Source organism: Tachypleus tridentatus, chromosome 3 (assembly GCF_004210375.1).
Source record: "Tachypleus tridentatus isolate NWPU-2018 chromosome 3, ASM421037v1, whole genome shotgun sequence".
Lineage (NCBI taxonomy): Eukaryota > Metazoa > Arthropoda > Merostomata > Xiphosura > Limulidae > Tachypleus > Tachypleus tridentatus.
In genome coordinates this window covers 20151525-20176861 of record NC_134827.1, presented here as the reverse complement: position 1 = coordinate 20176861, position 25337 = coordinate 20151525, and the positions used below count along the sequence as shown (strand labels likewise).

Sequence of the window (25337 nt, the reverse complement as noted above, 5' to 3'; positions counted from 1 at the left end):
ATATCAGCCGTTTTCATATATATGTATATAAAACTGTAATATTCTGAAATGATAATCATGTTACGTATTTACATTGACGTACATTATCGCAACAATATGTAACAAACCTTTGTTATAAATCTATAGCTTAATATTTTGTTTGTAAAGAACGTGCAAACGAAGAATGTTGTAAAGCCTATTTTAGAATTGTGAGACTGTGGAAACAACAGCTACACACGGTATCCACTGCAATTTCCATTATTATAGAATGGTAGGACATGATCGTCTCATTCATAAAACAAACCAACGGCACAGTGAAGTTATAGCTGACGTATACTGGTCACTAGGCCACACCCGTTCAACTATCTCATGCAGCTGGAAAATAAAACGTCAAGTAAAGATATTCCTCATGAAGACATATGTTTCTAGACAACTGATGTAACTTTTTGTAATGTCTGTGTATTTTGATTTTTGAGATAAGCGTTGAGATACAACCATCTTCATTCTCTAAATAAAATACGGTGAGAATGGTGAACTTGGAAACGGAATGTTTATAAATCAGCCTTTAGCAATATAAACTACAGTATAGCATTATTTAAAACAGGCAATGTCATTGGATAAAGCATAATTAGTACTAAAAGCATAAACGAAACAGCTGAAATTTGAAAATCATTTTGACGGAATGACTACAAACTGTGTGTATGAAAAAACCTGTTTGGTGAATACTGAAGTTGTTGCTGTGAGAGATTACGAGACAATAATACAGCTTTATGTCGAAATCTGAACCTGTTTCAAATTCTTAATAAAAATGTTTGTACATTCAGGAGAGTTTTGATATTGTTTGTTGTCGCTTGAACTCTGAGTAATTAAACAAAGAGCTGATTTGGTACTTAGACGTAAAAACTTATTTAGTGTTTTTATGTAGATTACCCATTATTCAAGGCCCTTCTTCAGCCTTTTTGATTCCAATATTTACTACTTTGAATGTACCTCAGTGGAAGTGTCCGAGTGAAGAAGAAATGTTGTCGGCAACAGAAGAAGAGCTACAAGAAATCTGGCAAATCAGAATGCGAGAGGTGAGAAATTATATCAAAACGGCTTGTTGGAATATTATGTAACCTACATCAGAAGCAAGGATTTTGTTAATTATTGAAAAAAAATACAATTATTATCATAAAATTTTAAATTATTTAAATCTGATTCACTACTGAATGAGTACACCTGGAAATTAATAAGAATTGTAAGTTAACGATGGAGATTTGGATAAATGAAAACAAATTATTACTGTAGTAATAAGAACTATTTTAGATTCAACGACTTTATCAATTTCATTAAAGTCGCAGGTTTTTACTCAACGCGTTAACTTTAGAAATTTTATTATTAAAATAAAAATCGCATGTTACCTGTTACGATTCATCTCCGACAAGTCTCCAAGTTACTGTACTTAACACAAATATATTCTAATATACACACAATAACACTGTTTAGTATAACGACTATTATGGGTAATGGTTTACATATAAGCGTTTTTCAACGAGTACTGAATCTTCCATCTGTTCTGGTTTGTTTTTGGATCTCGCCCAAAGTAACCCGAGGGTTATCTGTGGTAGCCATACCCAATTTTGCAGTGTAAGTACAGAGGAAAGCAGCTAATTGTAATATTCTCTCACTGCTAACTCTTATGATACTCTTCAACGAACTGATGCTGGAATTGACTGTTCTATAATAACGCCCCCACGACCGAAAGGTCGAGCATATTTTTTACCGTGACCTTGAGATGCCAATCAAGAGCCGTAATAACCTGACGATGACGAACCATCCATATTACCTGGAACTTAACCTGTTATTGAGAGTTAACGGAAAGCAAATTAATTTTCGTATAAATACTGACGTCTGAAGTTATTTCAGAAAATTTGAATGTTTGCCATGTTTGAAATCTATTAACGTTCGTGGTCAAATATCTGTAGTTTTCCTATTCGTTTGCTTTTGAATTTCGTGCAAAGCTGCAAGAGGACTATCTGCGCTAGCCGTCCCTAATTTAGCAGTGTAAGACTAGAGGGAAGGCAGCTAGAGATCACCACCCACCGCCAACATTTGGGCTACTTTTTCCGTTTATGAAGCGTTTATCACAAATATAGCTTCCGAGGTTTAAAGTATACTGACTGTAACTACCCAACATATCGTGTTGTGATGATTACCTTTTATACTCAATGGGCGTAATTCTAGAAAATTCATCTAGCAATTATACTGGCAATCACTAATATTTTACCTACACATCGTACATTATTGATTCTTACGCTCTAGAATCTTCTGCAAATATAGAGAACAAACGTGACTTTCCCAATACATATTTAACGATGTGTGTCTCGTGCATTAAAATGAATCAAACATCGCTATAAAAAATATATGTATAACATCACATATCCTATATACTTTAAATTCAATAATCTATCTATATTTGCATCATTTAAAATGTAAGTCTTGATATATTTGTGTAGATACAAGGCGCTATCATTGGGGCATCCATCTTTGAAATGGTTATAGGTCTTACAGGTGTTATAGGAATGATACTACAGTGGTTAACACCTTTAGTTTTCGTCCCTACCATATCGTTGGTTGGACTTTCTCTATTCGAAGAAGCTGGTTTTAAAGCTAGTAAAACTTGGGAATGGCAATTATGCAAGTCTTGTTTTATTATTAACTTTATTAATGGTATTTTGTTATTATTATCGACTAACTTGCAATACTCCAGTGGAGCTTTTGTTTGTGAAATATGAAATATTTTATAACTTGATATGAATACCGCGCAAAGCTATCTACGCTAGCCGTCGCTAATTTAGCAGTGTAAGCTTATAGAGAAGGCAGATAGCCATCACAACCCACCGCCAAATCTTGGGCTACTCTTTTATTGACGAATATTTGGATTGACGGTCACTTTATAACTCCCCCAAAGCTAAAAGGGTGAACATGATTGGTGTGATAGGGTTTCAAACCCGTAACACTCAGATTACTACTGGAGTTCTATAACCACCTGGCCCTGCCGGGACTATATTTTATGGTATCGCACGAATACGCAGAGGCCCGGTATGGCCAAGTGGTTAAGGCACTCAAATCATAATCTGAAGGTCTCGTGATCGATTCCCCGTCACACCAAAAATGCCAGCCCTTTTAGACGTGAGGGCATTATAATGTGACGGTCAATTCAAGTATTCGTTAATAGAAGAGTCGCCCAAGAGCTGGCGGTGATTGATGATGGTTAGCTGTCTTCCCTCTTGTCTTACACTACTAAATTAGGAAAGTCTAGAGCAGATAGTCCTCATTTAGCTTTGCACCAAATTCAAAACAAACCAAACTGATTCGTTCGGTATGTAAGAAACCTCATCGCTATCTGAAAGAAAAGGAGAATCGTTTGTTTCTAGTACAAAACAACACAGTTCACTATTGAAAGTATTTTGTCCAACCTGCATGTATATTAAATATACTTATACTTTCTCCGTCAAACACACAAAACACTGTAGAGATTACCTACAACCTACACAGCTCTATTTATCTCTTACGTATCAAAACGTTAATAATAAATCACTGGAAACTCCTAAACAGCCTAAGTAATAACCTTGCCTTTTCCATTATCACAACTATACTTACATTTGCCAACATTCAATCAAACTAATCTTTTCATTATAATAACTTTCAAAATGAAAACTTTATTTAGAACCAAATCAAATTAAGGTAAAACTATTCTATAATAATGTCAACAATGTTCATCTTCATGCAAGAGCATTATTTCGTAATCATGTATCATATATCTTGATCTTTTAATTTAATATTTTTTATGCTTAGTGGATAATCGTCGCATTTTCCGTCAGATTTTGAAAAGAAATTCTTGGAGGAAAAACTTTTCCCGATGATATTTTAAAAAGTGAATGAATATAAATTGTGAGGAAAACCGATTTACAGAAGTTTGTAACGTAATGCATCATACCATACACTTTCAGCTTGGCATGGCCTGGTGGTTGTTGCGTTTAAAATTGCAAGTTGCCGGTTCAAATCCCTTTACTTAGCATTTTCGTTATTTAAGATGAAACAACGACATAAAATTATTGCCTAAGAATTAACTAGAAAACTTGATTTTTTTCCCTGCAAAACGACATGTTTACATTTATAGCAAATACACTGTTGAAGGAATACAGGGAGATATGATTACTGCAAAATATATAGATAATAATCTATGGATAGCCCTACACATAACACTGTAAAAGGGTTAACTTTGAGAACATTAACTGCTAAGATCAAACTGATATTAATTACTACTGTTAATCATTCATATAAACTCTTTTGCACTAAATAGATTTTCCAGTTTTGCATTCAGTGTTCTTACAACCCAGTATTAAAATATCTGTATCTTGTTGTTGTTTGTTTTCAGAACAATTTTACTTCTTGTGCTCTTCTCCCAGTATCTGGGAAATATTAATATTTCTGGTTGCAGCTACAGTAGAGAAACAGGATGAAAGATCAAACAACTGCCGTTTTTCAAGCTTTTTTCAGTCGGTATAGATTTTAAACACGTTTCACACACATTTTACTTTTAGATAAACACCAAACAAAGCCTCAATTCTTAACTTTAACCAAAAAGAAACCTTCCTGAAATAATTTAGTGTTATAGAGAAATATTTTGCTGTGCAGTTGTAGAAACAAAAAAATTTAAATACAGCCAACTTGTACTGTTGTAACGTTACGAACTATAACAAATGGAAACCAGAAGGAACGTATTATAAAATAGGTACCACAAAGGCAAGATCACAATACGTAATGTTATCGTTATTTTATTGTTATGTGTTACGTATTTATACTATTATAACTGTATTTTTAAAATAACTTTTACTAATTAATTATAGAGTGAACGTCCACCTCAGGTTAATTTTAACTGTTTGATTTTCAACATATTCAATAAACATTATTACTGCGCTTGTATCTAAACCAATTTCCACTCACAAAAAAATTCACCGTTAATATAAATTGCTGAAACATTTCTCATAAAAGCTATATATATATAAATGGTCAGACAAAAAAACATTTGAATATTGAATTAGAAATAACTATAATAATAAAATTATCCTACTTTCAGGTGTTTCTTACCATAGTTATTGCTTGGGTTTTTTGCTTCACACTAACTGCTGCTGGTGCCCTGGGACCAACCAACTTAACCAGAACTGATATTCGTGAAGAGAAAAAGTACTCTTGTCCTAGTTTAGGTTTCCTTATCCAGGAAAGTAGATATAAAATAGTCATTAAAATTTAGCTCTTTTTATTTAAGTAAGGAGTTTACGAAATTATCTTTTGATCAGTTCTTTCAATATAGAAACTTGTTATCACTTCAATTGTTGTGAAACTAATTTGATTGTGAAGTTTACTGTACAATATGAAATCGTTAATATCATACATTTTTTTGAAATAAAAAATATACTAATTAAGAGCTATAACTTGAATGATTTATGTTATATTTTACATTGTTTTGTTGAAGCAGTCGATATGTATATTAAGAATGTTACGTTTGAAATAAAGGTAGACCTTTATAACTTCATTATGGTCTTTCAGGACAGTGAGGTTTACCAACAGTTAGTATCGGTGCTGTTTTTGGAATGTTTACTGTTATATTAACATCGGAATTCGAATCAGTAGGAGATTACCACGCATGTGCAAGTCTAGCCTCTGGACCTCCTCTTCCACCTAGCGCTATAAACCGTGGAATATTTGCAATAGGAATTTGCTGTATCGTTTCTGGAATTTGGGAATCTGGAGGTGAAATGACTCCTTATAGTCAAAATATTGCAGCAATCAGAATAACAAAAGTACACCCATGCGCTGCCCCTCAAATAGAGATTAGAGCACTTGTATTACAATTTTGAATATTACTGTTAATTGCTTAGATTTATTGTGTTATTATACATGTGTATGTGTTACATAACTGCTGATATTTCAGATTTTAACATGTGTAAATATCGTAACCTCTGGTATTGCAGAAACATAAAACTCACATCAGTTTTTCTTTTTCTCAATTTTTACACCAACAGGTGGCTAGTCGTCGTGTTGTTCAGTATGATGCATTACCATCTTGATTTTTGCAGTTCTGGGGTAGTTTGAAGCTTTCCTAAACACTATTCTTGAGGCCATTATTTGAGGAGTCAAATGTGTTTATGTTTGCAAATGTCCGATATGTCGACCTTCACTCATCGAGAAATATTTTTATCCTTGGATTTTCTCTTTTTATGGGCATTGCTATTCCAAAGTGGTTCAAGGGACACCCAGGTACTATTGATTATAGGTACGTAGACATTTTAGTGTTACTGGAGTTTGGGGAAGGAAAATGTTAAAAGTTATGAAACAGTTTCTAAAACCATCTATTAGATAATACTGAACGTTACATGCTCCATAATTTACAAAACATAGAGAGTACAAAATGTGGAAGAATATATGATAAAGGTTAGTCTCACACAAAATGGAAAATTCTTGTAACATTATAAGATGGTTGAGACTTATCTAGTTACCAAAGAACCAATTATCAATTTGTAAATTGTTCTTTAAGCTACAACGGATTGGTAAACCTTAATGTAACTTATCATTAAATAATTTATTTTGTTTCGTTTAGGGAATGACGTAGCAAACCATCTCATTGCAGTTTTATTGAACACCAGTGTATTTGGTGGCGGACTCATTCCGTTTGTGTTAGACAATTTCATACCAGGTAAGAGAACATTCCTTCTAGAGTTTGTGAATAAACCAAATACATTTCAATGTGATTTGTGACAACGTTAAAGCATTACGTTAAGTGTTTTATTAGTTTCTAGCCACAAAATATTCAGTTAGTTTTATTTTCTCAGAAAGTGTATAAAATATTACAATTTTTTTCGCATAATATTCGAATACGAAAAAATCAAATTGCATCTGTAATATGACTTATCTGATAAATCATCTACCTATTTCCATTTTTCATTGTTACATATATAATTTTTTAACAACAGTCAGAATCTGCAAGTAAAATCTAAACGCATTCTATTATCTCTGATTTTACAAAATGATCACTTTATGTCATGTGACAGTCAGACGTGAAAGTCTCATAGACTTGGCCTTTAGTCTGATAGTTTACAGCGCTTAAAGCCAATTTCAAAAACCTCTTTCGTATAAGAAACTAATTTTCTGTTATATCACTATCTTTCATGTATTATGTCACCACAGCTGTAGAATCGAAAAAAAAAATTGTTCGTTTCTTTTTGGTTAACAATCGAGAAGTGTTAAATATTTTTATTCAAAACTGAGAAAGATGTAAGAATCAGGAAATAAACAACTGTATAAGAAAATTGAAAATATGCCATTTTACCTATAAATGTGCTATAAGATATAACTAACTAAACACTTTGATCAAATTCATTTTGATCAACGGAAATAATAACACATTTAAATTACTCTCGAAGCTAAAAATATATAATAAGAATGTATGAATTTCAGGGACAGACGAAGAAATAAGACTTATCAAATGGAGAGAGCAAGGCCTTGAACATAATGGATCTGAAGGTGATCAGTTGATATTATCGTCATCTTCAATCTATGACCTCCCTTTCGGCATGAACTTAATTAAAAGATATAAAATTTTCAAGTACATTCCTATCATTCCAACAAGCGATCAGAATAGTTTATTTGGTAGTGTAAGGTCATTGTATAAAACATTATTTTTTACATGAATACTTAATAGCGAAGAAGCAAGTAGAAAATAACGTTTGTATATCAAATAGCTAAATCTCATAGTGCATATATATCACGTGATAAAAACTATAACAACAACAAAAACAAGGTTAGGAGTCAATTTTAACTGTTATTCACTTAGTAAATTAAACTTTTGCAAACACAAAATATTTTAGAATATATACTCTCAATAGAAGATAATGTCGTTTATACAAGATTTCGTGTTTGAGACATATTAACACTCAAACGATCTTTACGATATCAATAGAAATTATAAAAAAAAAACTTCTTATTTCTGAAATTAAGTGTTTTCTGTCTGAAAATAAAGATTATGTTGTTGTTAATAACGTAAAACCAGGATAATTTACAAAGTGTAATAATAATTTAATACCGGGCCCTGCATGACAATGGGATTTAAGGGATTCGACTTGTAATCCGAGGGACGCGGTTTACAATCCCCGGCGCACCAAATATGCTCGATTTTTCAGCCGTGAGGGTCACTCACACTATCCGTTATAATGTGACAGTGAATCCATGTATTCGTTAATAAAAGAGTATCCCAAGTGTTGGCGATGGGTTTTGATGACTAGCTTCCTTCCCTCTAGTCTTATACTGCAAAATTAGGGACTGCTAGCGCAGATAGCCCTCTTGTAGCTTTGAGCGAAATTCCGAAAACAAACAAAAAATAATTTAATACCTCAAAGTTTCTACAAGAAATAAAAATTGCAAATAGTCAATACGTTATGAAATACTCGATTAATAATCGCTAGACATCGATGCAATTTATTTTAGAAAGTCTATAGATTTACTATCTACGCCAGCCATCACTACTTTTTAACTAGCAGACAAGTAAAGGACAGGACTCACCACCAACTCTTTGGTTACTTTCCATAGTGGAATATGACAATTGTTCTTGCATCTCTCAAAAGACCTAACAATGTAGATAGCGTTTCAGTGACTACTACATATATACCGTGAATCACTTAATTCATAAGTGCAAATATCACATATTAACATTTTTATTGGAATTAATAGACATTAACATCATTACATGGTACCTTCCTTGGAATGATACTACTCCGTAGTAAATTTCGTTATTTTGTTTATGTGTATTGTGTTTCTGACTATATTTTCTAAACTGCTGTAACTGGGCACGTACATATGTTATATGGTTTTAACTAAAACTACATGTATATCAGGTTACTTGAAGAGTGAAAGGGTTTCCAAGACAATGAATATAAATTATACTTTTCAATATATAGATCTTATGTTCCTTGTGTAAAACCACAAAAAGTACCTTGAATTATATGCTTCGAAGTTTACCCCGTGAACTCGCAGTGATATACTGCAGATTGTCTACAGTCTAACAACGCGAGAATCTAGTTTTCAATACCCGTGGTGGGTAAAGCACAGAGAGTCCACTGTGTCGCTTTGTGATGAATTCCAAACAAATATATTAAAATTAGTCGAAAATGTATTGACAAGACTAGTTACTAACTAGTACCACGCACAATAAGTGCGTTAGAAGAGCTTAAAATCCAATGCATATTTATACAAGCATGTTAAATAACAAATTCATTCAACCATCACATGCAGCTGAACATTTAACGTTCATTAAAGGTATTCGTTACAAAGATATAAAAAAAAAGACTCCTGACGCATCACCTATGAATTTCTATGTATTCAGATTGTTGAAAGAAACATTGAGATCCCACCATCTTAATTCTCTAGATGGAATATGGTAAGAAATAGGGAAGAAGGGGGCTTTGGACACAGAATCTTTATAAAATGGAGCCTCTAGCAATGTAAACTACGTGACAAGGTCACAAGATAAACCTTAATTAGACGTGATAGCAAAGACAAAACTGGTAAAATTCCAAAATCATTTTCATGTAACATATTCAAACTATGTATAGGAAAGATGCTGTCTGATGAAAGGTTTCTAACAAAAGTATAGTTTTAAGTAGAACCCCAAACCTGTTTAAAGTTTTCAAATAAAAATATATACATAATCAAGATAGATTCTACATTGTATATTGCTGCTTGGACTTTTTGCGCAATTCTACATAGAGCTGATATAATATTCAGATATGAAAACTTACTTTTCTTTTGATGGCTCCGATATTTGCGATTTAGAGTTCACCTCAATGAAAGTGTCTTAGCGAAAAAGATATGTTGTCCGTAACAGAAGTTACGCTGCAAGAAATTTGGACACTCAGAATGATAGAGGTTGGAAAATATATTGAAACAGTTATATGTATCCGATATAAGAAATAAACATTTCGTTAATTAACACAAAAGTAAAAACAATTATTATCACGAATTCTTATATTATTTTAAACTGATTCGCTACAAAAGAGTACACCTGGAAATTAATAACAATGTGAATCTTAACAACAGAGATTTGGATAAATAATAACAAATTATTACTGTAATAATAAGAACTATTTGAACTTGAACGACTTTATTAATTTCATTAAAGGTGTAAAGATTTCTACTCAATGCGGTGACGCAAAAAATCCTACAAGAAAGTCTTGTGACGTATCACGATTTATCTCGCACAAGTCTTTGATTTATTGTTACGTACGTTAGTTATTACTATTTCAAATAACTGAAAATTTTAATTTCAATTTATAAATTTATTATATTTGTCGTGAGAAATAGTTTACACTATACATTTCGCAAGAAGGTTCACTTTTTATTGCAATAATATTGCTGAATTAATATCAATCCTAGGAGCTGCAGTCTATGAATAAAGAGAGTGATTATTCTTTATTATTTTCTTCTAAAATAAGTTTCCTTTACATTGGTAACAAATATACTTCTGTTCCTATTTTTCATTTGGTTCACTTGAAGGAAACGTACGAAAATATGAAACGTATTAATAAGATCAAATAAAAAACCTGATTGATAACGCTGTGAATAGTGAGTAGTCCTTACCGTGTTGTTGGATCAACAAATCGTTTTTCATGTCTTGAAGTGCCTTGTGTATGACTGTCAGGCACGATGCAATTGTGAAATTGCGCCAGTACACTTTCAACTGGAAGTCCTCATTCTCGTCTATCTCATCAACTAATTGTTGAAGACAGTTGCCAGTGTAAAGTGCCTTAAAGGCACGAATCACTCCTTGATCCATAGGCTGGAGGAGGGATGTTGAGTTGGGAGGGAGGAACTCGATCTGGACTCCCTCATGATACAAATCCACAGGGTGACCGCCAGCATTATCCATGATCAGCAACACTCGAAATTCGAGTTCTTTTTTGCGAAGGTATTCTACCAATTGAGGGATGAAACACTCATGAAACCAGTTGGATGTCAGGAGCTTCGTAATCCAGGCCTTGGAATTATGCATCCAGAAGACAGGCAAAGTGTTTTTATTTTTGTTCTTCAGAGCCCTGGGCTTTGCAGATTTATAAATGAGGCCGGGTTTCATCATCCAGCCAGCAGCATTGCCACACATAATAAGTGTCACTCTGTCCTTTTGTGCTTTGAATCCTGGGGCTTTCAGTTCGTCCTTCATGATGAAAGTTCTGGAAGGCATTTTTTTCCAGAACAAACCAGTCTCTTCCATGTTGAAGACCTGCTCTGGCTTGTATCCCTTCTCCTCAATGAGTTTCTTAAAGGCCTCAGGATACTTTGCTGCAGCTTCTGTGTCTGCAGATGCAGCTTCTCCGTGGGATTTTCCAAATCGTAGTTGGTAACGTTTCAGGAAACGATCGAACCAACCCTTGCTGGCATGAAATTCTTCGGCATCAGCTGCTGTTGATGGCCCTGGTTGTCCTTCAGTGAATTGAGAATATAATTTCAATGCCTTCTTTTGAATGATCTTGGTGTCCAAAGGGATATTTTTCTTTCGCAAATCTTGTATCCACAATGCTAAGGCAGATTCCATCCTCACGATTGCCTTGTTTCTTACAACATTCACCATCTTAGCACTTCCACAAAAATTCGTATCTACACTAGCTCTGATTGCTTGTTCATTTTTCTTTATGTTACGCACGGTGCTCTCATTCACTCCGTAATGGCGTCCTACAGCAGCATACCATTTTCCTTCCTTTATCATATCAAGCAGTTGTACCTTCTCATGCAGGGTCATAACCTTTTTCTGGCGCTTAGGTTCCTTGCCAGAAGCTGGAGGTGTAGGACGTTTGAATGGCATTGTAGGGTGTAAATAATATTGTAAAAATAAACACTCGAATTTACAGTCTAAACAACCACGTTGAAAACTCACGCGCGAATGAAAGACAGAAATAGCTGATCAGCAGCACGCGTATGCAGCCAATCAGCAAGAAGGAGAAACTAAAGCTGTCAGCCATTGGCTAAATTCAAACCTATTTCCTAGCCTCCCCGGGACCGAGCGCTGTGTGTGTAGTGCGTTACCGGCTGTGCATTGCCGTTTGCGTTGTGGGGGAAGCTGAGGCAGTCAGCCAATAGCAGCTCAGCCCATTGTTCGATAAAGAAGTCAATCGATAAAACTGCTTGAGAGAGTAAAACAGACATACCCTCGAAAAGCGCTTTTAGTCTCTATGACCTACAAAAACCCGGTTTACCGAGCATTCGTTTTTATGACGTTATGACGCTAGCCCGGTATACCGGCATACGATGCGATAGGGTTAAGAGCCTAACCCGCGAATATGCGGGGCCGCGAATGGGGAACCACGAACAGGTGAGGGTATACTGTACTAATACCGACTAAGGTGACATTAAAATTATACCTCCGACATCGAGTGACAAGGTTTAAAACATTTTCTATAATGGTATCTACATGTTGTTGTTGTAATTTCACAACTAAAACTTTGAAGGATTAAATAATTATTGTATTTAAGGAATATAGAAGCCGTTGATAAAAGTGTCACATAATTCTTGAGATGTATAAGACACTTTTTATTAACATAATCGTGCACCAGTCCACAATTCAGTCTATTTTAAATGTCTATTACCAAATATAGAGTTTGAACTGACAAAATCTGTAGCTGTCTTTTAGACGTTTACCAGTTCAACGTTTTTACGTTTTAGTTTGTGTCACGTATGAAACTTTATATCAGTGACACATTTACTTTAAATCCAAATATTTAAAATATTTCTCGTTTTCAAACGATAGTGTTTAGACATCAACTGAACACAAAACGTATTTATCATAGTAAATTTTGTTTTGGCTTTGAACATGTTTAATAAATGGAACATGAAGACAATATAGTACTTAAAAGTGAAATCAGTTTCACTGAATGACGTAGATCGGTTCAGGTTTGAACTTATTCTATTGTTTAAAAGCACACTCAGTTTCAAAACGACATTATAAAGAAAAAACAAAACAAACCAAAAAACAGAAAAACTAAACTATTATTATAAGATTTAAAGTTTCAATTTTAACTAATAAATCAAAAACCTTTAGCTAGCTGTATTTCGAAATTGTAACAGCAACGACAACATTGTCAAGGATTCGTAATACGCATAAAGTTTGTCTTTGAAGCAGGAAATCATACATTAGGTTTTGTTACACGTGTTGTGAAACGGGTGACAGCTAATTAACCTTTCTAAATAATTTATAGGTTACAGAACTAAGTATACATGAAATAATATGAAATACTCTCAATCACACATTTCTTGTTGCGTTATTTTGGTTTTTATTTCGTATGATTGGCAGATAATAAATATAAAAAACAAATCAGTCATTTTGAAGAATCAGTTAACTGATATACATACGTTATTTTTAATTTGTTCCTTTACAATTAAGTATTCAAATAAAAACTTGTAGTTATATATGTAGATATATGATATATATAGAACATCAATATACCTAAAAGAAAAATTAAAATACGTAAGTAGTACTAACGAAAGTGCAATGAAACATAGTCTATATAATGGAAGAATTTTTTTACTAGTTTGATAATTATAACGTTTTATTTAGCAGTTCTTTCTATTAATAAGAAACTAAGATTATGGAAGATGATGAGAGAGTATTAAATCTTTATTAAATACATCATTAAGAAAGAAACATACTTAACAATTTTAAATTTTAATATTTTCAGTCGTAGTTCAAAAACGATTTTTCGTACAATATGTAACAACCAAAGGTTTCAACACATTTTGTCGATTATTGTTTGTCTAAAGTGATTATACGCGTAAACTGGACAATAGGTGACAAAATTTATCACACAGCGAGTTCTACAATGACCTCGAACATTGGTAACATTTAGATCTGCCTTAGAAGAAACATGATTGTAATACTTCAGTTTTTGAATATTTTCTAGTGACATTAGTGAACGTTCTAATATAAAATATATTAAAATAACCAAGTCTTTTCGTATCAAACTAATTATATGTTTATACTAACGTATATGTTAACTGTTGTAAATAAACTAAAGACGACAGTGTCGTTACTTTTCTGAATCAATGTTATCATTATTATTACTTTGAGGTTTAAATCTTTTAAATAATGGTCTCACTTTGCGAAGAAAAATATTCTGGTCGTATGTTGGACTGATGGGAATGAACTTGAAAATTTCATATCTTTTAATTACATTCATGCCGAACGGGAGGTTATGGGTTGAATGTGACGACAGTGTCAACTGATCACCTTCAGTCATATTATGCTCCAGACCTTGCTCTCTCTATTTCATAAGTCGTCTTTCTTCGTCTGTCACTGAAATTAATACATTAATATTATAATTTATTAGTTTTAAGACTAATATAAATGTTTTATTGTTTTGTTGACCTATTTTGGAAAGTATTCAGTTCGTTTATAAATACTTCCGTATTTATTATTTTAATACATTAACTTTTGATATGTTTCTCACAATCGATTGTACCAATTCCATCACCTATCAGTACGCTTAAGCGACCGTTAAAAACAAACTGCTCGTTATTACACACACATATATATTTATCCACTCTCTTTAATTCTTAAGGTGTGGCGAATGCGTAACATTCTATATCATATTAATGAAAAGATATGAACTATTATCAGTATTTTATATGATAGAGGTTAGGCTAACTTATCTTTGACAAACCTAAATTAATAGGCAAAGACGTTATGAGCATAACGTACGCTGAGCTTTTGAGTGTTTTAAGTTTTATTTTGATGTAATTTGAAATGAACATTTTGTGAAGCGAAAGTAAATAGGGTACAATACAGTATTACAGTGTACAAACTTATATAAAGAATGTTTCTAAATTGTCTTATGTCAAATTAAAGAAGGAATCAGATATAGCTTATCGCACACTGGGTTTTATTTCAGTGATCATCCTGTGATATTCACATTTGTATTCTACTAGTAAGGATTTCATTCTTATTCTGTACCATTAATACAGGATGCAGTAAAACCTTGATTTAGTACTGACATGTATTTTACTTCCAAGTATTCCTGCCATTTAGTCTTACTTACAATCAGTCTTTTCCTTGTTGTCTTTAGAAATTTAAATATGTTTAAAGTTTCAAACTGTTTAATAGTTCATTTGTGTACTAATGTAATTTGTTCATAAAAGACTAATAATATCGAATTCTATGATTTTCTATACACTATTTATCATTTATATAGGGAAGATGAGAAATTTTCTGTTTACAGCAATCTTTGTCACTATTATTGTAATACTAAAAAAAGGTATTTAGAACTCCAGATGGCAGAGTAAGTTTCAAATACATAACAAAATTTATTAATTGCACATACATTAAGTTCTCTCAAGACGGGAAGGGGAGACAATTGGGGAAAATGTCCTGGCTTCAGGCCACTTAGGAAGTCCCAATTAGAAAGGTGGAAACTTGTGGTTTTATGAACAACAAATTTTGGTAAATTTACAATTTATTAAAGAACTACATAATTTAACATCACGTTCGAAGAAAGCTTTTATCTTTTCTAACATGTGGTAACCATAAGTTAAACCAACTTACGTTCTGGCTCCATAGATACAAGTTCGCTAATTGATGTATTTAGCAAATATCATCTTCTGTTATTTCTCTTTATTACAAATATCTGCTTTCTAATATGAACACTTATAAATATAAATCTGATGCTATTAAACTGCTAGAAATACTGTATTTAATAGTTAAAGGACATTAAATATTTCTAAAGTACTTAAATAGTACCATTCGGTAAATTAGTATGTTTATAAAGAAGTTAAAGAGGCTCAACCAATTAAATTTACATAAACTACTTTTTAAACGTGCCCAAAAACTTTTTGTCTCAATCCTGAAATTTTTCTTTAGGTGTGTGAGTGTGTTTATGAATATCTAGTATTTTTGTCAGTCCTGTGTTAATTCAGCTTTTCACACAATTCTGGAGTAAACAGGATGAAACGTAATAGGAGAGTTCGGGAGGGAATTCGTTATTTATATGGTGTTGCATTTAAAAAAAAGTGCAAACACGCCAGCTGAAAATCACCCAAACATGATGAGAGTCTAAGAGCTGGTCCCTAGGGTCGTTCAGACAAATATGGGCATCACTTTTTGTGTTTCTGTTCCTTCTTGGGATTTTGGGGCGACATGATTGAATCTGTCTTCCTGTCCAAACTCACAAGCTAGAAGGATACAAAGTTTGGTACATATGATCGGGTACCACTGAGGTAGTGATACAAATAACTGGGGGTATGTGTAACATGTGAATCATGAGGAAGAAGAAGCAGTTGAGAGGGAATATTGTTTGCTAGTAGTTGAAATAAACCTGTCATTGTAGCATTATAACCTGATTTTATTTGCTCGAAAGCAAAGTTATGAAGTTAAAAAAATAAAAACCAGATAATTGGGTGGATATTTATTCAGAAAAGTTATTTCATATTGAAGGTGTTTTTGTGAACTCAGCAGACAATATAATTATAATATATCACACATCTATTTCAGAAAATCCGAAGAGATGAATATTTGTAACTTAAACACTAATAAAAATTTGACATAATACTTTAATGGAATTACTTGTAACGTTGAAATGTATTCTGTTTAATCACAAACTCTCAAAGGAATGTCTCCTTACCAAATATGTGCCAACCAGTGGCAGAGTGACATGACCGCGGACTCACACCGCTAGAAATCGGTGCATAGATAGTCCATTGTGTAGCTTTATACTTGAATTCAAACAAACAATCCTTACCTGGTATGGAGTTGTCTAACAAAAACGCAGTGAGTCCACCAATAAACGTACTGGTGTTCAAGAAAACTGTGATGACTTGGTTTGCTGCATCATTTCCTAAACGAAATAAATTTGTATTATTTTTTGTGTATGTTTCTGTTTTTATTAAAGACTACCATGCTACATAGTGAGTACTACAAGATAGTAAGTTTTAAACGTTTGTTTTGTAGTTTGGTATGTTACGTCACTTTCAAGCATGACTTCAGTTCATCAGATAGAAAAACAAAGAGGTTACAAAGTTGTGATTGATAAAAAACATATAATAAATATAGAAACAAGTGATGTATATATAAACAAGATAAATATCAAACAGTCTGAAAATTGAATATTAAATCGTTGCTAATCAAAGTCTGTATGTGTGTTTGTCTTTTCACAAACATAAATCTGACTTCCAGTAAACAATACGTAAAGTCTTACAGTGGTAGAGCGATGAGTCTATGGATTTACAACGCTAAAAAATGGTTTCAACTTCCTTTGGTGGACTCATGTGATAGCCTGATTTGACTATGCTATGAAATAACACAAACTCACAACGTAAATGCTTCGTTCTCAAAGTGGAGCGTTAGTATTTGAAACTGTATATCATTCTCGCTGTCTCTTATGTTTTCAAAGCTCATTGAACTGGAATGGCAAAGTGTATAAGTAGTTCACTTTTATAATAATATGTCAAGATACTTTCAGCTTTACCTGCCTGTTGTTATTTAACGGATAAGTTGCAAAATAAAAGGGTGATTCTCTAATAAGCAGAAAACCTTAAAATATAAACATTCTTGCAAGGATAACCTTAAAACTGGTTTATCTTGGCAGCGACCAAGGTGTCATCGGCATATTGATTACTTATTATATTTTAGCTTTTATATATAATAAACTGGTTTTGTATCATTCTGTAAAAATATATATATAAACATTATTAGATTTGAATTGATTTGTCGTAATCGTCATTTTATTAAAAATTTAGATAAAGTTGAATCCCCATCACAAGAAACATGCTCATCCTTTCAGCCGTGGGGGCGCTATAATGTGACGGTCAATCCCACTATTCGTGGGTAAAAGAGTAGCCCAAGAGTTGGCGGTGGGTGGTGATGACTACTTACCTTGTCTCTAGTCACACACTGCTAAATTAAGGAGGCCTATTGAAGATAGCCATTGTGTAGCTTTGCGAATTCAAAACAAAACAAACGAAATCATTTCCTTAAAATAAATAATAGCATATGTAGATGAAATTTGCAAGCTAGGAATAACAGATTTTACAATGTTACACTACATTCATGTTGATTGACTTTCTATATGTAATTCTGTTATAAAATGCGAGCAGAATTAATGCTCATTTTATTACTACTGGAAGTTATTGGTATGTTTAGCATCATACTGATAAGACTATATTCTATCAATTGAAAATTATTTGAGAGTATACGCAGACAGTACGTGTTTAGCTTAACACATAAAGACTAAAACACAAAGTTACGGGGCAAATAGTTTTGAATTACATCACACATCCTTAATACCCTTTGTATCAAGTGGGGTAAAAGACACTGACAAAATGGTCCTGTTTAGGTAATTTAGTGTTAACTTGTTGCAACGCTAATGAGAAAATATTTGTTAGATGTAAATCTTAAAATCTTCTTACACACTGCAATGTATTATACATTTTAAAGGCTTGGAATAAAAATTAAGAAAATCACGAATAATTTTCTAAACATGTGAGAGGATGATAAGATAGAAGATAATTTGATAACACCAATAATAAACTAATTAATTATTTTAATGTAATGGTTTTCTTCAGCATTTTCGGGAGTTCTTGCAGTGAACTAAAGTTTTGAGTTGGCAATTACGAAATATCTTTTATTATTCAGTTTGTCTTTTCTTATGCATATAAAGTTTATGCCACAGACAAACATATTTAATACAGTCTAACATAGAAATTAAATGTTAAGTACTGAGTAATGTGTTGTTTTTATAAAATAACCTATATTGACGTCACTTTGGTGCTCATGTTGTACCCGCAGCGCTTCATAGAGTAACAGTATGAAGATAAAAACTTATCAAAAATTAATTGTTCATACGTTTTGTACGGAGAAGACTTTTAATTCTAGGTGTTTAAAAAGTGTACATAAAGTAGCTTTAAGTAACATCTTCCAACATTTTCAACACGCCTAACATATGAAGTTATTTTTTTAAAAAAAGAAATTTAACTGGTTTGTAAAACCAATATTTCAGAATTTAGATTCTTAAAAAAATATTTGGCCATTCTTTTACCACAAGCAAGATTTAAGAATTGGGTGTGTAAATAACGTTGAAATATCACAAGATATTGCTCTCTGTTAAATTAAGATCGCCCATATTTGGAACGTAGCCCCTTAACAGTCGCTTTAATGACTTTAAGAATTACTCTTCACTGAGAGTCAATAGGATTTATTTGTTTGTTTTGAATTTTGCGCAAAGCTACTCGAGGACTATCTGCGCTAGCCGTCCCTAATTTTGCAGTGTAAGAGTAGAGGGAAGGCAGCTAGTCATCACAACACACTGCCAATTCTTGGGGTACTCTTTTACCAACAAATAGTTGGATTGATTGTCACATCAGAACGACTGAAAGGGCGAGTATGTTTGGTGCGAACGGGATTCGAACACGCGACCCTCAGAAGGAGGAAGATCGTTACACAATCCAATGGTAGTGCCCTGACCAGCGAAGAAATCATCAAAATGCTCAACGAGGTAATTGAGGGACCAGCCTCAGAAACTTCGAGCACATATACAGACGGATCAGAGAGCAACAACTCAGGTCCAGAGGAAATAACCAAGCAGGTATCAAAAGAAGGGAAACTAACCACGGATAAAAGGAGGCGAAAGAAGAAAAAGGCCAAGGTAAGTATAGTTTCAAATGATTCAACTAACTTTAATTCTAACAACGCTACTAATCCTATTACTAATAACGCTAACAATTCTAGTAATAATAACGCCACTAATTCTAGCAATAATAACGCCACTAACTGTAATATTAACAACGCCACTTTCTCCAATAACAAGAACATCACAATGATACAACACATTAAAATTTTACACATCAACTGCCAAGGAAACCTTAAAGATAAAAGAATAGAAATCTACAACATAAATAAACATATAAATGCCAACATTATCATGGTCTTAGAAACACTTTGCACAGAGAAACAAAACACCACCATCCCCGGATTCATCACACACAGCATACCTTACTCCGAAAACAATAGAGGCATCATAGCTTACTTCAATACAGAAGTAATTTACACATCTAAACTCGATAGAAGATTCTTTTAGATCAAGCATAAATAAAACCATTTTTTTGTAACATACCCTTTGACAACCGGCTAACAATTCCAATTCTAGCCATATATTGTTCACCCACTAAAGATATCAACATTAACTTCCTACAGAAATGTGTTAACCGTACACCAAAACCAATCATTTGGGACTTTAATTCCTCACACATAGAACTAAGAGGAAATAGAAACACACGAAGAGGGTTGCTTATAAAAAAATTTCTTTCTATTAACAAAATGCACCTAATAAACGACCACACACTTACACACTTTTTAGTCGCCAACGGCTCATATGACATACTTGATTACATCATAGCCCCCAAGGACGCAGTAAACAGAATCTTTAACTTCAGAGTACATGATGAAATCACGAGTGACCACTTCCCCATTTCCTGTATGATTCAACCCGCGCCACCCTGCCGTAGCATACGTGACTCCCACAACGTACACTTACACTAAAACAGATTGGCTTACTTTTAACGCTTCACTAGATTCATATCTACCTCACCCATTTGAACATGCTAACAACAAAACAGAATTAGACAACTATGTAAATCAAGTTACAGAAGCCATACATAAAGCCATAAAAACACAATCCCTAAAACAAGGAGAAAGCACTCACATAATCAATAGACTTTAACACCGGAAATTCATGCACTTATAATCAAACGCAGGCAATTAAGACGAACACACTTTATAAGACGTGATCTATCTATCAAAACACAGATTAACAGAACAAATGCAAAAAGTAAACAAGAAATTAAAATAGAAAAAGAAACTAATTGGCAAAACTTTTGTAAAAACTTGGTAAAAATCAAAAAGTATAAAATAAAATTAAAATTACTTAAATGTTTTTGCACACATAGCTACACTCAATTGAAAATTTCAGGATGAAATCGGTTATAAATATCTCCTTTTAGAACCTACAGTTCATACATTTCACCATCATTAAGCCATAGGTTTGATTATATAATTTTGTATGATGTGTGCCTTGAGTGACGTAAGAAGATATATATGTTTTTATCATGTTCGTATGTACCGTTCCGGTGCTTTTTTTTATAAACAATGCAGCCTTCAGAAGCAAAACAACCGACTGTTTAAAGTATTAATCACGATACAGTGTACATATACATAGCTGAAAATGGCTAGGGTTTTTGTTATAAGGATTCAAAAATGTCTGAAACAGCATCTTTTTCTTCCACACGCACCTTTCTGATTTCTCTCAGACAAGATTTCACTAGCTTACACCACTGGTCTGTATGTATCCCATTTGGATATTCAACTAAATACCTAAATATTTTTAGAAATGGTGAACATACCATGCACGTACTTAAAGACATTTAACACTAATTCAAACTACCAGTAAGCGACACGAATCAATGGATAGTCACGTGACAGTTTTTAAAGGTGAAGAATGTACTTATTACAAGAGTAACATAAAAATTAAACACATACGAGTTCTAAGAAATTATCATTTTTAAATGAAGTAAGGATTCTGCTACAGAAAGTAATGAAAGAAGAATTGAAACCACAATAACAAATTTGTAAAAGTCAGTCCTTACCTTGGACTATATGTAAGTGTACATACCTGTAATTGTGGTTTAAATTCATGTTTCATTAATTTCTGAATTGGGATCCCTATTTAATTTTAAAATTCATGAATTTTTAATACACTTGTATGATAAGTGAATGGAATTATGCTCCAGTGGTTGAATGTTTCATGTAACTTCCTGATATATAAAGTTCGGTGAAGAAGTGTTAGAACAAAGTCAAAAATTAGAATTCAGGTTTCTTTCAAAGAACAGTTGAAGGTACATCACAGGTGAAGCATCAGAATGTTATTAATTTTCATATTTAGAACAATGGAAACTAAGTGGAGGTGCATTAGTTCAGAAAACAATTAATATTTTGAGAATCCCCTTTTTGCTTTACTAACAGCAGACATTTGGAAGTAATTTCTGATTTGTCAACTTTTGATCTATCAAATCCAGATCTGCTTATTTGAGTTGAGACTGGGGCTCTGAGGAAGACATTGCATCATTTGAATGACTCAAACAGCTTCTTTCTTAGATAAGAAATTTCTCAATATCTACACGAGAGTTATCTACGCTGACCGTTCCTAATTTAGTAGTGTAATAGTAAAAGGATACCAGCTCGTCATCACCACTCACCTCCAACTCTTGGGCTACTGGTTTACCAACGAATAGTAGGATTGACCGAACATTATAACGTCCCAACAGATGAAAAGGCGAGCATGTTTGTCGGGACGGGGATTCGAAACCGCGATCTTGAGATAACAGGTCGAGCGCCCAAGTAGCCTGGTCATGCCGATTGTTTGTTTGTTTGTTTGTTTTTGAATTTCACGCAAAACTACATGAGAGCTATCTGAGCTAGCCGTCCCTAATTTAGCAGTGGAAGACTAGAGGGAAGGCAGCTAGTCATCACCACATATTGCTAACTCTTGAGCTACTTCATACAAATGAATAGTGGGATTCACCGTCATATATAGCTGCCCCAAGGGTAAAAGCGCGAGCATGTTTGGTGTGATAGGGATCGAAAAAGCGACACTCAAATTAAGAGTCGAGCATCTTAACCACTTGGCCATACCGAATCTAGGAAACACGGATAAACTATAAAAAAAATTATGCAAACATTACTCTGTATTGATTACACTAAAAATATATGTTAAGATGGCTGTTATATTTAAGGTATCTTAACAAATTGTCTGAGAGACAATAATATTTCTAAAGATATCTTTGTACATTTTATTCGTATCATACAATTCAATATTTTATACTCCCTTAATTTTTATGAGTTTTAATTTGTGCGCAAAGGGTATTTGTAAACTAAAAACAGCTGATTCATATGTCGCTTTTCACTTTTGGTTCATCGACTTTTTCTGGATTTTCTTTTACTGCTGTGTTTGGTTTGTTCTATATATGAATATATATATACACATAAGCAAGTTCAGATAAAATTTAGGATTTTATTAAAATTATAATTTTACAACATAAAACAGAAGTATATCCCACACTTGTAATTATAAGACAGGATTCTATGCATTTCTTTTGGAGACATGATATTCAACATAAATGCCTTGCTTTTTACTCTTGTAAACCAATGTCTTGGCAAACCTTAGATTTATTAGTTAATTTCTAAGTATTAAAATAACCCTTATCACGTAATTCTATATTTTGAGTTTGTTCATTGTATCAATATTCAATGCTTTATGAAAACCTTTAAGTTTTAATTTACCCGAAAAAGTATAAAGGTTTTTGGAGGAGTAATCTCTTTTTACCAATTGCACTAACATATAATAGTGTGTTGTCTGTAAATCACGAAGTACACTCTAAAATGACACCAAGTAAACGACGCTTAAATTTGCAGTGTGCAATTGTCGTGAGGACAATAAACATGCACATGCCACTAATCAGAAGAATAGTTATCACAAAATGTTAGTTACCATACAGCGTGTCATATGAACTTCAAAAGCAAGAAATAAAAATAATTCCGATGACCCTGAGAAAGTAAATCTAATTTTAAAATTATGTCTTAAACTTTTGTTGAAGGCTTTATGGTATTAAAACAAAGAAAAAGCAAATAACAAATCAACAAACAAATGTTCTAGAATATCTAATGATGACATGTAATATACTTCACAAGGTTCTCAGCTGTATTAACAGACTGCTTAGTTAGTAATATCGACACTATGCAAACAAAAAGTATCTGGATTCGCAAAGTTAACTCATACATATTGTTTTTAATATGTGTAGAAAATATTCACAGACATAGTAATTTTCACTTTTCTAATAATTTACATTCGCTGGTCTTTAAATAAGACATCCATAGTCGTATTTTGTTTGTTCGAAAATATAACTTACTCGAACGAAATTAGACAAAACAGATGAGTTAGTTAACGTATTTTTTATAAACTAATCATGTTTACTGCCACAAATCTTTTAACTTGAACTCTGTGTCTAATTACGTAATATCACAATTAATTTGTAGAAAGTCTTTAGAAAGGTAGGTAAGATAGCGGCGCACTCCGTGAGTTAAGAAATTAACAATATTAGACGTAATATAAATTCACACATACATTACATGTATGAAATACTTACTCAATGCCAAGACATGAAACCTTATGTTAGACAAAGGAAGAAACAACATAAACGTATTATCTCATCAAATAAATTTGTCACTAGTAGAAGTTGTACTTATAAATTTCTTTTTCTTTCAAAAGATGATAAACCTCATGTTTGATATCACGTGACTAAAATATAAAAACGTAATTAATTTATTAATATTTGAATTTACTCTCTATGTGATGTGTGATCTCGAATTCTATTTAATGGAGTTGCAATTTAATTTATTTTTTTTGCGAAATAGTTGTAAGAAAACATTTTCAGTGAAGTTCTAAAAAGTTGTTTCTAAAACCAGTTACTAACTATCGCCCAGCAATTTTCAACAATATATCTATGGTATGTATTTCTCTTGGCGACTGATATGGGTATTAACATTTATACTAATAAAGCAGAGAACAACGTTCCGACCTTCTTAGGTCATCATCAGGTTAACTGTCTTTGTTAATGCATAAAGGTCATTCAGAATACAGTTTGTTCAGATATAAGTAACGTTATGATCGAATATATCAATGGCACTTGAAATTAATAACTCAATTCGTTATCATAGTGTAATTTCTAAGCACTTTGATTTCTTTCTTCACATGTTAAAAGCTCTGAGGCAAATGAAGTACCTTGACTCTTACTTTCAGTTATTTTTTGGAGAATGTGCTGTCTTTATTTGTAACACTTGCTCGATTGCTTAGTTTTATTGCATTTTAATTGGCGAGGAAAGTAGTGTTCGAAAATGATATTTACTCTGAAGTTGTTCCTTAAAATTATTTTTTACATACACTCATAAAACATTTACAGATGCGTAGCTTTCAGTGTATTTTAATTTGCCAGTAAAGTAGTTTTACAACGAATATATTCAGTTAGTTCAATATAACAATCTTCTATCACTATTTCTAAATATTTCAGTTATGTTTTTTCACATTTTCAATGTTTTAGAACGGAACTTACTTAAAACAGAATCTTAAATACTTTGTTAAACCTCTCTTGCTTGCTTGTGATTATGAAATGTTTGATAAAAAGAACACTTTCTGTATTATCTCTTTTCCTGAAAGTATATAAGCCTAATGAATTTT

The 25337-nt window shown here is 32.8% G+C and overlaps 1 protein-coding gene across 10 annotated transcripts in view; it reads left to right on the top strand.

The window, feature by feature from the left end:
* LOC143246494 (solute carrier family 23 member 2-like) overlaps positions 1–25337 on the top strand; it is a 173318-nt gene that overhangs the window by 7679 nt on the left and 140302 nt on the right. For 3 of the 10 annotated variants that reach the window (XM_076493314.1, XM_076493320.1, XM_076493312.1), the window contains exons 4-6: positions 6051–6301; positions 6626–6721; positions 7483–8284. In XM_076493314.1, coding sequence (XP_076349429.1) covers positions 6166–6301; positions 6626–6721; positions 7483–7715 — 465 coding nt within the window. In that variant the 5' untranslated portion in view covers positions 6051–6165 and the 3' untranslated portion in view covers positions 7716–8284. Of the gene's footprint in view, positions 1–147; positions 803–974; positions 1209–5104; positions 5351–6050; positions 6302–6625; positions 6722–7482 lie in introns of those variants that run through there. The other 7 variants (XM_076493322.1, XM_076493313.1, XM_076493315.1 and 4 more) reach the window with 5 other exon arrangements.